The 15,620-nt window shown below is 46.6% G+C and overlaps 1 protein-coding gene across 1 annotated transcript in view; it reads right to left on the reverse strand.

Moving 5' to 3' along the window:
• Colq (collagen like tail subunit of asymmetric acetylcholinesterase) overlaps nt 1-8,995 on the reverse strand; it is a 56,264-nt gene extending 47,269 nt beyond the window's left edge. The window contains 1 exon segment of the mRNA XM_052733863.1: nt 8,830-8,995. Within this exon segment, the coding sequence (XP_052589823.1) occupies nt 8,830-8,935 (106 nt within the window). The 5' untranslated portion in view covers nt 8,936-8,995.
• Between the last annotated feature and the right edge of the window lie 6,625 nt (nt 8,996-15,620).

Consider the following 15,620-nt stretch of genomic DNA (forward strand, 5'->3'; position numbering starts at 1 on the left):
AGATAGCTGACTGTGAGACTCCACCAGCCACGTGCTTCCTCTCAGCTGTCCCCAGCTCCCAAAGCAAGCAACTCCCCCGTGTTTTCATTGGTTGCCATGGGGAGATAAGTACGGGTCTGAATGGGGAGATGCTTGGTGCTCAGAGATGGAAGCCTGTCGGGTTTATTTTTAAAGACATCGGGGAAGCCTGTGGCCAGGGAAGGAGAGCGTCTTCCTTCTTTAGGGCCTGGTAGAAAACGGAATTCCCTACTTTAATTCACCAAGTGCTTTAAGCAAAAAGTTATTTAGGTTTTTTGGTTTTGATGCAATAAACTGTAGGGTAAATTATAACCTTTTGATGTGTGTGTCTGCACACAGTGAGATTCTGGAAACAAGATAAAAAAATGTATGAATCTCACAGGTTACGTGACAGGCAGGCACTATTCACAGCACCGTAGTGTTCATAATGAGCCTCCTCAACCCCAAGAATGTATTTATGAGTTAGATACTTTCAGTGTGATGGACGGCAATTTGCCTAAGGTCACAAACTATAAGAAATATAAAACTTGACCCCAAGGAGCAGAATGCCAGAAGTTCTACTCCCAGCGGCATTGGAGTTGCCTCTGTGATGATTTGGGAAGAAAGCTGGGTTCCCAAGACTTGGTTTGTAACTATCCCAGCTCCCTGTCTTCCTGGGGTCCCCAGTAGCATTGAAATCCGTGACCCATGTGATGACCAGGTCAGGAAAACACCTTGCATTGACCTTGCAATGCAAGGTCTTCTTCACTGCTCCACCAGGTAACACACTGCTTGCACCACAATCCTGTCGCTGCATTTAATCTGCTAGCATTTAAACAAAGCTTAAGATCAACATGGCACACTGAGTGGCCCCTATCGATGTCTAGACTTGAACTTTGGTGCTTGTAAATGCCACCTTGTGTGGGAAAGGGCACTGTGAGTGAAACTAAGATATTTGAAGGAAGGAGACATTCCTGGGTAATCCGGGAGTTTCCTAAATGTGATCACAAGTGTCCTTAGAAGAGAGGGGCAGAGACTGGGGGATGTAGCTCCATGTTAGAGTGCTTGCCTAAAAGGTGCAGAGCCCCTGGGTTCACACCCCAGCACCACAAACAAACACAAGAACCTGAGAAAGGAGACCTGAGAAGAAAGGCCACATGAAGCACGATGTAGCATGGCTGCATATGAACACAGGAAAGAAAGAAGGCTGGGAACCAATGAATCTGAGAAACGCAGCTTCGATCTAGAAAAGATAAGGAACTAAGTCTTCCTTGGGCCCTTGGCCTCCCCTCAAGTGGAAATTATTTCAGACTTTGGACCTCTAAAACTATAAAAGAACAGGGGTCCTATGCCGGTGTTGGAGGTGAGCCGTATCCACAGGAAGCTAATAAAGTAGCTGCAATGAGCTGGAGCAGGGTTTCCAAAGGGTGAACCATGGGCCTGCAGCCCAGCAGCATCGAATGCACCACAGTGATGCAGATGCTTGGGCCCACTTTAGAACCTCAGAATCAGAACCTCTTGGGGTAGGTTCCAAGGACCTGCATTTCAACAAGCCCTCACTGTCTCTGATGCTATAGTGCAGCGGTTAGCCATGCCTAAACCTTTGATCACCAGAACTTGAAATTCTGCCCATGCTTGATTCACAGCCTACAGATTTGGACCTCATTTGTCTGTTCAGCTTAGAAGCTGAGCCTCTGGTGAGCTCCTTAGGTGGTTCTAACTGGGCTGAGTACCCACACTGTGTTATGAGGGACTGATGTGGAGTGCTCCCTCCAGGACTGTGCTATGAGGGACTGATGTGGAGTGCTCCCTCCAGCACTGTGTTATGAGGGACTGATGTGGAGTACTCCCTCCAGCACTGTGCTATGAGGGACTGATGTGGAGTGCTCCCTCCAGCACTGTGCTATGAGGGACTGATGTGGAGTACTCCCTCCAGCACTGTGTTATGAGGGACTGGTGTGGAGTACTCCCTCCAGGACTGTGTTATGAGGGACTGGTGTGGAGTGCTCCCTCCAGCACTGTGCTATGAGGGACTGGTGTGGAGTACTCCCTCCAGGACTGTGTTATGAGGGACTGATGTGGAGTGCTCCCTCCAGCACTGTGCTATGAGGGACTGGTGTGGAGTGCTCCCTCCAGCACTGTGTTATGAGGGACTGATGTGGAGTGCTCCCTCCAGGACTGTGTTATGTGAGTTACTGCTGTGGAATGTTCCCTCCAGCACTGTGTTATGAAGGTTACTGCTGTGGAGTGCTCCCTCTAGCACTGTGTATGAAGTTTACTGCTGTGGAGTGTCCCCTCCAGCACTGTGTTATGAAGGTTACTGATGTGGAGTGCTCCCTCTAGCACTGTGTTATGAGGGACTGATGTGGAGTGCTCCCTCCAGACTCAGCTGTGCCGAGTCTGGAGACCTAGAAAGGCATGCTGGAGGCTGAGAAGGGAGAGAAAGGCAGAGGCCAAGCCAGCAGAGCTTCTGGCCCCAAGCCTAGAGTCACATGCTCAGGGGGGCTCAAAGTGGTAGATATAATTAGAAGACCCTGAAGCAGGTGTAAGGCAGGAGGGTGTGGAGACACTGGGTGAGTAGAAACGGACTCTCCATGCAATGACATGCCATCCCAAAAGGAGGGATCAGGACCACCAGGTCAGTCAGCCTTCCAAGAGATCTGTTTTTTAGGAGAGGCCAGAAATAAAGTATAAAATCATTCACTTTTTAAACAATTGAAGTTATTTGACCCTCAACTCTCTGCTCTCTCCATGGTCCAAAGCATGAAAGCAGTCACCAGCCAGCCAGCTAGGACAAGTTCTCAGAGATGATTGACAGATGTTCCCTGTGGGGAGGATAACTGTGTCTGTGTGCTTCAACCCACTTGCTGGCACACGGTTGGCTCTCATTAAAATTTAGCTGAATGAATGAATACTCCCAGAGTATCTCTGTGAGACAGAGACTGCTCTGCCCATTTTACAGACGAGGAACTTGAGGCCTCCCCAGTGAAATGAACTTCATCACCATCTAGTTCGGCAGTCAGAGCTCAAACACAGGACCTCCTACTGTGGGGGATGCTGTAAAGAGCAAGTACTTCTGTAGCTGTCAAAGAGCTCCGTAACAGAGAGGTTGGAGCCACTGGTGACAGTCATGGGCAGCACTCATGAGCGTTAGGAACACTTAAGGAAGGCCTGTCACCAGCTTCTGGTATGTCACATGGAAGTCAGAGGCTCTCTGTCTCCAAAGAAACTGTGCTGCTTTTGTGTGATTATACATCAGAGGAAGGCAGCCCTGGGTGTATGCTGAAAGGTAATGGGAAGTGGTGGAGGGGGAGGTTAGGATAACCAAAGGGAGAGCCTTCCATCGCCCATACCACTTCTGATTTCAGTGAGATTGGGAGTGGGGAGGCCCCCGCTTCTATAGGGGATTGGGATGGGAGTGGCAGATGCCTGAGACCCCCTAGAGAGCCTTGTAACTTAAGAATCCTCCCTGATTTTATTATCCAGAGGAAATATGGGGAGCTAAATGAGAGGAGACGGCTTGCAAGTGCATTATGGGACATTAAACAATAGCTGATCAGCATCAGACACAAATAAATGACCCATGATATAGTGCCAAGAATCTGGATGGCCCACAAATGGTGGTCTGGCTGGCTTCCAGTCAGCAGAGTGGTAGCTGGACATCAGATAGGCCACAAAATGTAGCAAAAGAGGATTCCAGCACCTAAACAGATTCGCATCCTTCCAAGTGATCTCACTCTACTGTGCTAGATTTGTGTCTTTTCTCTGATCTGGATCCTGACATTTGGATCCACAAATGCTCTGGGGAGTTCCTGCCTGCCTTCTTGCCTGTCTGGGAAATCCTTTACAGAAGAGGAGCATGTGTCCATGCAGGCAGAGGGTAGGATGGCTCACAGGCCTAAAGAATTGCCTTGGTTACCGGGGGGTCCCATCCTCCCAAACACCCTGACTCAAACTCATCTCACTAGCACATCCTTTAGGTCTGATTTTTTTAGCCCCCTACTACAATAGAAGCACCAGAGAGATGAATGAGTGGCTGGGCAAGTCATGCATGTGTTTATAAAGCAACAGTCAAGCTGAGCATGGAAGTGCGTGTCTGTAATCCTAGCACTTGGGAGACAAGGCATGCAGTACTAAAGAGGCCACTTGTACAAGTATCCAGGCAGCAGCAGGCTTGGTCTACATTGACGAGCCCTGGACATGGAGGCAGGATTCCAGTCTCCAGATCTCCAGCCCAACTGTGTGGCCTGAAGTACACTGTTTAACCTCTCCATGCCTCTGCATCTTCTTCAAAGAAGTAAGAGCATGGCTCCACATCCATCCAGGGTGTGTGTGGATATCACATCCATCTTACAGGAGGTCTGTTCCTCCGGAAACATTACCTTTGGGCCTATGCCTTATCCTCCTGTCAGCCACAGTCATTGAGCTCTACCTATAAAGGGGGCACTAGCACCAAGTTGGTCTATAGATCCAGACAGAGGCCTGCCAGGGTCGCCCATACCATGCCAGATGAGACGGCCCTTGGGTGACCCACAAAACATGAACTTCAGTAATCAACAACTCTAGTTTTACACTACGGATGGTAGCTTATTGCCCAGCAAATGGCTGAGGCAGTCCACTCTGGGCTCCTGGTGTTCAGAGCAGAAATTGTTCTGAGATGTACTGGCCTTCAGAAGGAAGCACAACGGGGGCACACCTTTCTTCAGTGTTCACTGGACCGTCCATGGTCACCGCGATGAAAACCAGCTCCTGTGCTGTGTACAGTCACGGTGGTCCCCAGGGTCACGTGTCTCGTTCGTTCCCAGGGTCACGTGTCTCGTTCCCCTCGACCACTCTTGGTGGTTTCAAAATCATTCCCTAGCTTTCACCGTTTTCCTTCCCTGCCCTGCTATTTAGGCCAAGTAGCCTTGAACTCAAGCTTCTCCTGTCTCCCATCACGCTCAGCTTATTGTAATCAGACTTGCCACCTACCTTTCGGGCTAGCTAGATGGCTTGCAGGTAGTCACTGAGTCTGAAGAACTAAGTTCCATCCCTGGACCTTAGGCGAAGGAGAGAACCAACTCCTGTAAGTTGTCCTCTGACCATGAGCACCCCTTACCATCACACAATAAAAAAATGTTTAAAAAAAGAAGACCTGCCTGTTGTCACTGCATCTACCACAGGCAGTGTGTGAGCCTAGAAGAATGATGCTCAACATTAACAGACCGGGACAAGAGCCCGAGATCGTAGTGTTGGACACCTGAACTCGAGAGCTGGGATTACCTCACAACCTCGGTCTCTTCGGTACTTTCCCCTCCCTGATTGGTCTTCTCGGCAACCCAGTGGAGGCTGTTGGGTAATGCACACCTGATTCAGGGAGCTGGGGCTATTGCGTGGTTCAGAAGTAGGGTCCTTCCTGAAGAGAAGGAAGGGTGCCTACCCCCCAACATGAGGGGGAGCACTTCCTGCAGCGAGACCTTCCTCCACCACAGTCGTGGAGAACTCGGAGTCGGTGCTTCCACACAGCCCCTAGAACACAGGCTGCATCCCGCTGGGCTCGGAGAGACCCCGAAGCACTCCACACACTGTCGGCACACAGCAGACACAGTGGCCCAGAGAAACAGTTTTCCTGGCGCCTCTCGCCTCAGCATCCATTCGGCTTACTTTCTTCAGAGCAGTAAGGATGCACAAAATTCGGGCTAGGGGACATGAGATCAGTCAGATTGTAGGCGGGTATTTGAAAGGACAGCTGTCAGCCTGACTCAGGAACAGTTTCATTACAGGACCTGAACGAATTTCAGAGCGGGGCTTTTGGGAAGCCACCGCCACTCGAGGAGGGGAGCAAAGTGAAGTGACTCCCGCAGGGGACAGCAGGTACTTGTGCTACACTGGTAGCCGCGTCCCTGGTTGGCCTCATTGTTCGGCCAAATGTCTGAAGCCTACATTCCCAATCACAAGATCCAGGGATGGTGACGCTTCCAGAGGGCCTGTGGGGCTAGAGGTGTCGCTCTGCGCTCGAGTGCTTGCAGGGTTTGTTCAAGGCCCTGGGTTCAATCCCTGGCACTATGAAAAGGGAAAAGAAGGAAAGAGGATAGGAAAAGAGGGAGAAGGAAAGGAGGAATGAAGAAAAGGGGAAGGGCAGGGCAGGTGAGCCTGTGCATGATGGGGGCAGGTCAGTCGTGTTTCCCTTGCTGGAGGCCCCGCCCCTGTGCCCCACACATTGATCCCATCCTCTGCATCAAGGAGCTCCACTCTTAGACCTCTGCTTTGGGTGGGGTTGGGATGATGGGAGGCTCTGCCAGTAAGTGGTCGGGATGGGAGAGAGAGAGATGGAAAACTCCCCTCCTCCCTGCTCTGGGTCCCTGTGTGACTTCACTTATGCTTAGCAGCCCTCCTGCAAGGCTTCAAGGCTCCTGGAATCCACTTCCCCACTTCCTTCTCAAGTACAGGATGGTAATGTCTTCCTGCAGTCACAAATCCCTGTGTCTCTCAACATTGCAGGTGACCCAACTCCCCTGAAAGTGAGCCCTTCACTCGAGATTTTACGTTTGAACCATCCAAACTGCATCTTGTCACTGTTGTGTCCTGACCAGTACAGCCTGCAAAAACCCTTCTCTAAGAGATGTCTACACTGTGCAGGTTCTCTCCTAAGTGAGCAGTTCTAACAGATGTCTACACTGCACAGGTTCTCTCCTAAGTGAGCAGTTCTAACAGATGTCTACACTGCACAGGTTCTCTCCTAAGTGAGCAGTTCTAAAAGATGTCTACACTGTGCAGGTTCTCTCCTAAGTGAGCAGTTCTAAGAGATGTCTACACTGTGCAGGTTCTCTCCTAAGTGAGCAGTTCTAAGAGATGTCTACACTGTGCAGGTTCTCTCCTAAGTGAGCAGTTCTAAGAGATGTCTACACTGTGCAGGTTCTCTCCTAAGTGAGCAGTTCTAAGAGATGTCTACACTGTGCAGGTTCTCTCCTAAGTGAGCAGTTCTAAGAGATGTCTACACTGTGCAGGTTCTCTCCTAAGTGAGCAGTTCTAAGAGATGTCTACACTGTGCAGGTTCTCTCCTAAGTGAGCAGTTCTAATTACAGGCTCTTTTCTGTCTTGCTTTATGAAGGCCTTAATGACATAAATTAAAATTTTTACATAATTTTTACACAAATTAAATAATTTAAAAATGCGGACAACCCCCACAACCTACAGACGGGGGAGCTTTTGTTCTTTCACTCAACAAGTAGTTATGGAGCATCTACAGATCCAACAGTGTTCTGACTCTGGAAATAGTTATAATTACAGCCGCAAAAGATGACACATTCCCTGCCCCCCATGGTGCTTATCATCTATACCCAACTGTCGCCCAGACAGCTCATGAGAGGCGGAGCTGAAACCAGAGAATCGAGTTTCCCTAATTCCTAAGTCCTCAGCAGATTCTCAAAGAAATCTATAACCCAAATATAACAAAAAACAAACACTAAGTTGGACCAAATTAGCTACCGAGTCCTCTTGGGATTCTTGCAACAGGGTCTCACTATGAAACCCAGGCACACTATCCTTCTCTTCTCACTTCCGAACACTTCCTCAGCTTCTCAAGTGCAGTCACAGGGGGGTGTCTCCACACTCGGCGACCAAGCTTCCCAGTGGATAGGAAAATACCTGTCCACAGACCAGATGAACTTGTGAGAGACATGCTGACACACACTCCTGGTGACAGCCACCTGCTTTTCCTGCCTCCCTCCTCCCCCAGTGTTCTCCCGGGCTCTCCTGTCTCCCACTTCTTCTGTTTCTCACACTTGTATAATTAGCCTCACGGCAATCTCCCTGTCACTCTCTTAGGGCCTGCAGGGTTTGGCAACACAGCTTGCCCAGGAGCTGTTTTTATGAATGGAGAGAGGCTGGGGGTGGGTCCAGAGGAATGCCCTCCCTGTGTTTCACAGGCAAAGACGCAGAATCAACTGCACTGCCTAGAAAATAGGCTAAAGGTGTCTTGGAGCAGTGGCTGAGGTGCATGAGGGAGCTGCGAGGAGACAAGCAGCAAGCCTTGGGGTCTGCTAACCTTCCTCAGGCCCTCTGGAGATACCCCGTTTCCTCAGAAAGGTTTGAAAAGGCTGTCAGTAACCCAATACTTCCCCTGTACCAGGTCAGGCAGGGCCAAGACAACAGCCTGGTGCCTGCAGCCATGGTTGCCAGGCTGGCTGACCAAGCAAGCCCCTTCCCCAGCCCTGCACCCAGCAGATGCACCCATCTGGCTCCAGGCCCACGGACCCTCTGGAAGCCCTCACTACTCCGAGTACCTCTAGATAGTTGTCAGAGCTGAAGAGAAGAAAGCCCAACAGGAGAGCAGCCAGGGATGAGGAGACAGAAAGCCTAGTCCTGAGCCAGCAAGGGACATGGGGGTTCCCTAATGACAGAGGCCAGGCAGAACCCCCTGCCCTTCAGCAAGGTTACCAGAGAGATGTTTGCTCCCTGGCATCTTGAGGTAAGCCCCACTGGGAGGAGGTCAGAGACAGACCTATAGAAACGCCTGGGGCTCCCTGTTCTAGAACTTGTCCTCCTCTCTCCCCAGCTCCCCATTTCCTGACCAAAATGAATCATGCAGCAAACAGGCAGGAGAGGCAGGGGCATGGTCGATAGGCTGACTTTGAGCAGCTGAATAGCAACGGTCGGAGCAAGGACACAAGGGCCTTCGGAGACAAGCTCGGGGGACAGGAGGCATCCTGGGTGACCGTCTCCCCCGAGCCTGCCTCTGCTAAGAGCAGAATGTCGAAAATATCAGGACATATTGCTAGACCATCTTAAGCAACCCCACCCCACTTTCTGCCCCTGAAGACGGAAGCGAGGAAAGTCGTGCTCATCAGTTACCTGCTGAGACTGGAAGGACACTGTTGATGAAAGTCGGCTGAGATACGATGGAGCGGAAGAAGAGTTGGAGATAAATTCCCAAAGTCATTGGAGTCAGGACAACCATGCTGGCCAGGTCTGGCAAATCTCAAGTGAGTGGGCAGGCTGCTGGGGCTCTCCTAGCTCCGCTTTGTCCTGCTGCTCTCTCGCTCTCTCTCTCTCTCTCTCTCTCTCTCCCTCTCTCTCTCTGCTTGCCTCCCTCCTTGCCTCCCTCCCTCTCCCCCTCCCTCTCCTCTCGCCATGCCTTTATCAAGAAAGAATGCCAACCATTTCCCATTAAACCTTCTCCGTACTACACAGGGTTATATTTATCTCAAGTACTGGGTCAAATGCCCACATTGAAATTAAGATGTCAGAATTTTCTTTTTTGAGTCTGAGGTAAGTGGCTATTGAGAACATGATAACGAGGGCAGCTGAGGCTGCAGAGTCTACCTGCAGCCATCCTCAAAGGCAGGTGGGTTTACTACTCTGTTATTCACCCTCCTCTGCATACTTGAAACACAGTCCTGCCTTAGCACTAATCAGGTCTCCTGGTGCGAACTGCCTTCCGTGAGGACAAGCTGCTGGCCTGGGACAGTCTTACCTGCAGGTAACAAATGCAAGTCAAGCTGGGACTTCTGCTGGAGAATTTGCATTTCCAAACAGTCATCACTATGAAAAGTCCCTCCCACCCTCCAAGCTCAACCCTTTAACCTCATGCAAAGCAAAGCATATGAGAACAGTAAAGGGACATAAAAGTGAACCATCAGTTTTCAAATTATACTTGGAGCAACAGCATCATTAACTTAATCTTGCTTAGACAAAAGTTCTTCAAACAAAATAATTACCAGGGCTAGAGAGATGTCTCAGGAGTTACAAGCATGTGCACACAAAAGGATCCAAGTTCAGTTCCAGCATCTATGCTAGGTGGCTCACAACTGCCTGTGACTCTAGCTCCAGGGATGTGATGCCTCTGGCCTCCCACACCTGCACTCATGTGCACATACCCCCACACACATGTGCACATACTCCCACACACACTTAGAAACATACCCCCACACATATGCATACCTCTCCCCACACTCATGTGCACATACTCCCATACACATGCACACGCCCCCCCACATGTGCACATACACACATGTGCACATACCCCCACTCATGTGCACATACATATACACACACATGTGCACATATACATACACATGTACACATGCCTACCCACATGCACATCACCCCCACACTCATGTGCACATACCCCCACATACATGCACATGCCCCAAACACACTCATGTGCACATACTCACACACACACATGTGCACATACCCCACACACGTGCTCATAACCCCCCATAATTTAAAAAATAAATAAAAAACAAAATAAAAATATATCCTTAAGAGAGTTTATAAAGACTATTATAGTGATTCTTAGATTTAAAAAACAATTAAGGCACCCCTTCCCCTCAGTTTCACACTAGGGCTCACAGCCCTAGCAGCTGTACTGGAGGTCAGAGCAGTCCTAGGGACCCCAGGGAAGACACCACCCATTGCCTACTAAACCCCTTTAAGCCTGACCAACAACCCCAGACTGCACTCCAACCCCTGGGCCTCATATCTCAGCCTACAACTTTGGAAGAAGTCTTTGGCTTTACCAAAGACCAGGTGGGCTTAAGGAACCTCAGGTAAGACACTGCCCACCACCAGCTAACACTTATTAAAACCTACCCAACAACCCTAGACTGCACATACCTCCACCCCCTCCAACTCCTCATCCCTGGCTCCATACCCTGGTCTACAACTTCAGAAGAATTCAGCTTTACTGGAGTACAGACCAGATCTAGGAACCCTAGCCCCCAAAACCCCAGAGAGGACACCCTACTGAACCTGAAGACATGCTAGTCACCAGAACCCTTGGCCATTTAGGCCAGGAGACTTGAGAGAAAAAGAAAAACCAAGGAACAAAACACCCATCCAACAAAGACAAACGCAGAAATCAACACCTAGACCTAAAATCATCCCAAGTCCAGATGCCTAAACACCAGTGTAAGAACACAATCAATGGGGCTGGAGAGATGGCTCAGTGGTTAAGAGCACTGGCTGCTCTTCCAGAATACCCAGGTTCAATGTCCAGCACCCACATGGCAGTTCACAACTGTCTGTGACTCCAGTCTGAGAGGATTCCAGAAGATATGACACCCTCAAACAGATACACATGCAGGCAAAACACCAATGCACATAAAATTAGAGGGGGGGGGGCTAACAGATTGGATACCAAAACAGGATCCAACATTCTGCTGCATACAAGAAACACACTTCAACAAGATAAATAATATCTCAAAGGAAAGGGTTGGAAAAAGATTTTCCAATCAAATGGACCTAAGAAGCAAGCTGATGTAGCTATCCTAATATCGAACAAAATAGAATTCCAACCAAAACTAACCAAAAGAGATGGAGAAGGGCATTTCATATTCACCAAAGGAAAAATACATCAGATGATGTCTCAGTTCTGAACATCTGTGCCCCAAACATAAGGACACCCACATTTGTAAAAGAAACATTACTAAAGTTTAAATCACACATAGAAACCCACACAATAATAGTGGGAGACTTCAACACCCCACTCTCACCAATGAACAGGTCATTCAGACAGAAACTAAACAGAGAAATAATGGAACTAACAGACTATGAATCAAATGGACCTAACAGATATCTACAGAACATCACCGAAACACAAAAGAATATACCTTTTTCTCAGCACCTCACAGGATTTTCTCCAAAACTGACCACATACTCAGTTACAAAGCAAGTCTCAATAGATAAAATAAAAAAAATAAAAAACTTGAAATACTCCCTATATCTTACCAAACTACCATGAATTAAGGCTGGATTTCAGCAACAAGAGAAAGCCTACAAACTCGTGGAAACTGAACAACTATCTGCTGAGTTACCACTGAGTCAAGGAAGAAATAAAAGAAAGATGTTAAAGACTTCCTAGAATTCAGTGAAAATGAATGCACAACATACCCAAACTTATGGGATACTATGAAAGCTGTGCTAAGAGGAAAGTTTATAGCATTAAGTGTCTACATAAAGAATTTGGAGAAATCTCACACTAGCAACTTAACAGCAAACCTGAAAGCTCTAGAACAAGAAGAAGCAAACTCATCCAGGAGGAGTAGATGACAGGAAATAATCAAACTGAGGACTGAAATCAATAAAATAGAAACAAAGAGAATAATACAAAGAATCAATGAAACAAAGAGTTGACTCTTTGAGAAAACTAACAAGGTAGACAAACCCTTATCCAGAGAGAATATCCAAATCAACAAAATCAGAAACAAAAGGGGGACACAACAACAGACTCCAAGGAAATACAAATAATTATTAGTCATACTTCCAAAAAAAATGTACTCCACCAAATTGGAAAATCTAAAAGAAATGGACAAATTTCTTGATAGATACCACTTACTTAAGTTAAATCGAGATCAGATAAGCAATTTAAATAGACCGATAACCCCTAAGGATATAGAAGCAGTCATTAAAATTCTCCCAACCAAGAAAACCCCAGGGCTAGATGGTTTCAGCACAGAATTCTACTAACTTTCAAAGAAGAGCTAATACCAATACTCTTCAAATTATTCCACAACATAGAAATAGAAGGAACATTGTCAATTTCTTCCTATGAGGCCATAGTCATCCTGATAACCAAAACCACACAAAGACCCAACAAAGAAAGAGAATTACAGACCAATTTCACTCATGAACATAGATGCAAAAATACTAAATAAAATACTGGCAAACCGAATCCAAGAACACATCAAAAAGATCATCCACCATGATCAAAAAGATCATCCACCATGACCAAATAGGCTTCATCCCAGACATGCAAGGATGGTTCAACAAACAAGAAAATCTGTCAATATAATCCACCATATAAACAAACTGAAAGAAAAAAATGATCATCTCACTAGATGCTGAAAAAGCCTTTGACAAAATCCAACACCCCTTCATGATAAATGTCTTGGAGAGATCAGGGATACAAGGGACATACCTAAACATAATAAAAGTAATAAAAGCAAGCCAATTGCCAACATCAAATTAAATGGAGAGAAACTCAAAGCAGTTCCACTAAAATCAGGAACAAGACAAGGCTGCCACTCTCTCCATACCTATTCTAGCTAGAGCAATAAGACAACTAAAGGAAATCAAGGAGATACAAATTAGAAAGGAAGACGTAAAGTATCATTATTCAAAGATGATATGATGGTACACATGAGCGACCCCAAAAGTTCTACTAGGGAACTCCTACAACTGATAAACACCTTTAGTGAAGTGACTAGATACAAGATTAACTTAAAAAAAATCAGTAGCCCTCTTATATACAAATGATAAATAGACTGAGAAAGAAATCAGAGAATCAATACCCTTTACAATAGCCTCAAATAATACAAATTATCTCGGTGTAACTCTAACCAAGCAAGTGAAAAACCTGTATGACAAGAACTTCAAGTCTTTGAAGAAAGAAATTGAAGAGGATATCAGAAGATCAAAGATCCCATGCTCACAGATCGGTAGGATTAACATAGTAAAAATGGACATTCTACCAACAGCAATCTACAGATTCAATGCAATCCCTATGAAAAATCCCAACACAATTCTTCACAGACCTTGAAAGAACAATATTCAACTTTGTATGGAAAAACAAAAAATCCAAGATAGCTAAAACAACCCTGTAGAATAACAGAACTTATGGAGGTGTTGCCATTCCTGACTTCAAGCTCTACTACAGAGCTATAATAATAAAAACAGCTTGGTATTGGCATAAAAACAGACAGGTGGATAAATTGAATTGAATAAAATACACAGATGTAAATCCACACACCTATGGATACCTGATTTTCGACAAGGAAGCCAAAATTATACAATAGAAAAAGAAAACATCTTCAACACATGGTGCTTGTCTAACTGGATGGCAACATGTAGAAGATTGCAAATAGATCCATATCTATTGCCATGCACAAAACTCAAGTCCAAGTGGATCAAAGACCTCAACATAAATCCAGATACACTGAACCTGATAGAAGAGAAAGTGGGAAATAATCTCAAACCCACTGGCACAGGAGACAACTTCCTGAACAGAACACCAATAGCAGAGGCACTAAGATCAGCAATTAATAAATGGGACCTCATGAAATTGAAAAGTTTCTGTAAGGCAAAGGACACTGTCAATAAGACAAAATGACAGCCTGCAGAATGGGAGAAGATCTTCATTAACCCCACATCAGACAGAGGGCTGATTTCCAAAATATATAAAGAACTCAAGAAACTAGATATCAATAAACCAAATAATCCAATTAAAAATGGGGTACATATCTAAACAGAGAATTCTCAACAAAAGAATCTCAAATGGCTGAGAAACACTTAAGGAGATGTTCAACATCCTTAACTATCAGGGAAATGCAAATAAAAACCACACTGAGATTCCATCTTACACCTGTCAGAATGGCTAAGATAAAAAAAAAAAACACAAGTGACAGCTCATGCTGGAGAGGATGTAGAGCAAGGGGAACACTCCTCCATTGCTGGTGGAAGTGAACAGCCCCTTTGGAAGTCAGTGTGGCAGTTTCTCAGAAAATTGGGAATCAACCTACCACAAGACCCAGCTATATCAGCTCTTGGGCATATACCCAAAGGATGCTCAATCATACCACAAGGACACTTGCTGAACTATGTTCATAGCAGCTTTAATTGTAAGAGCCAGAACATGGAAACAACCTAGATGTCCCTCAACTGAGGAACAGATAAAGAAAATGTGGAATATTTACACAATGGAGAATTACTCAGCTGTACAAAAAACAAAACAAAAAACAAAAAAAAAAAACCCAAGGACACCAGGAAATTTGAAGGTAATGAATGGAACTGAAAAAAAAAATCATCCTGAATGAGGTAATCCAGACCCAGAAAGACAAACACAGTATGTACTCACTCATAAGTGTATATTAGCTGTAAAATAAAAGATAACTATGCTACAATCTGCAGACCCAGAGAGACTAGGTAACAAGGAAAGTTCATGGGGGACACCCAGATCTCTCTGGGAAGGGGAAATAGAGATTTTGTAAGTGGACTGAGGGCAGGCGGGGATGGGAACATGAGTGATCAGGTTGGGGGTGTTATGGAGGGGAAGAGTGCTGTGGGGGACTGTGAGGAGGCCAGCATTTGGGGGTCAAGCAAAAGCCTAGCACAGGGGAATCTCCCTGGAGTCTACGGGGATGACCCCAGCTTAGACTCCTAGCAATAGCAGATAAGTAGCCTGAACTGGCCCGTCTCCTGTGACCAGATTGGTGCCTGGCCCAACTGTCATCAGAGAGATGCCATCCAGCAATTGATGGAGGCAGATGCAGAGACCCACAGTCGAACATTAGGCAGAGCTCAGGAATCCTGCAGAGGAGGAGAAAGGAGTGTAGGAGCCAGAGGGAGAAGTTAAGGATACCACAGGAAGCCTCACACAATCAACTAACCTGGGCTCATAGGGGCTCATAGAGACTTAACAGATAACCAGGGAGCCTGCATGGGAGTGACCTAGGCCCTCTGCATATATGTTATAGTTGTGTAGTTTGGTCCTCTTGTGGGACTCTTAACAGTGGGAACAGGGGCTGTCTCCCACTCTTTTACTGGCTTTTGGGACCCTACTCCTCATACTGGGTTGACTTGCCAAGCCTTAATACATGGGGAGGTTCTTAGTCTTACTGCAACTTGGCATGCATGCTTTGTTG

This window comes from Peromyscus californicus, unplaced genomic scaffold (assembly GCF_007827085.1).
Source record: "Peromyscus californicus insignis strain IS unplaced genomic scaffold, ASM782708v3 Scaffold_12__1_contigs__length_115047231, whole genome shotgun sequence".
Lineage (NCBI taxonomy): Eukaryota > Metazoa > Chordata > Mammalia > Rodentia > Cricetidae > Peromyscus > Peromyscus californicus.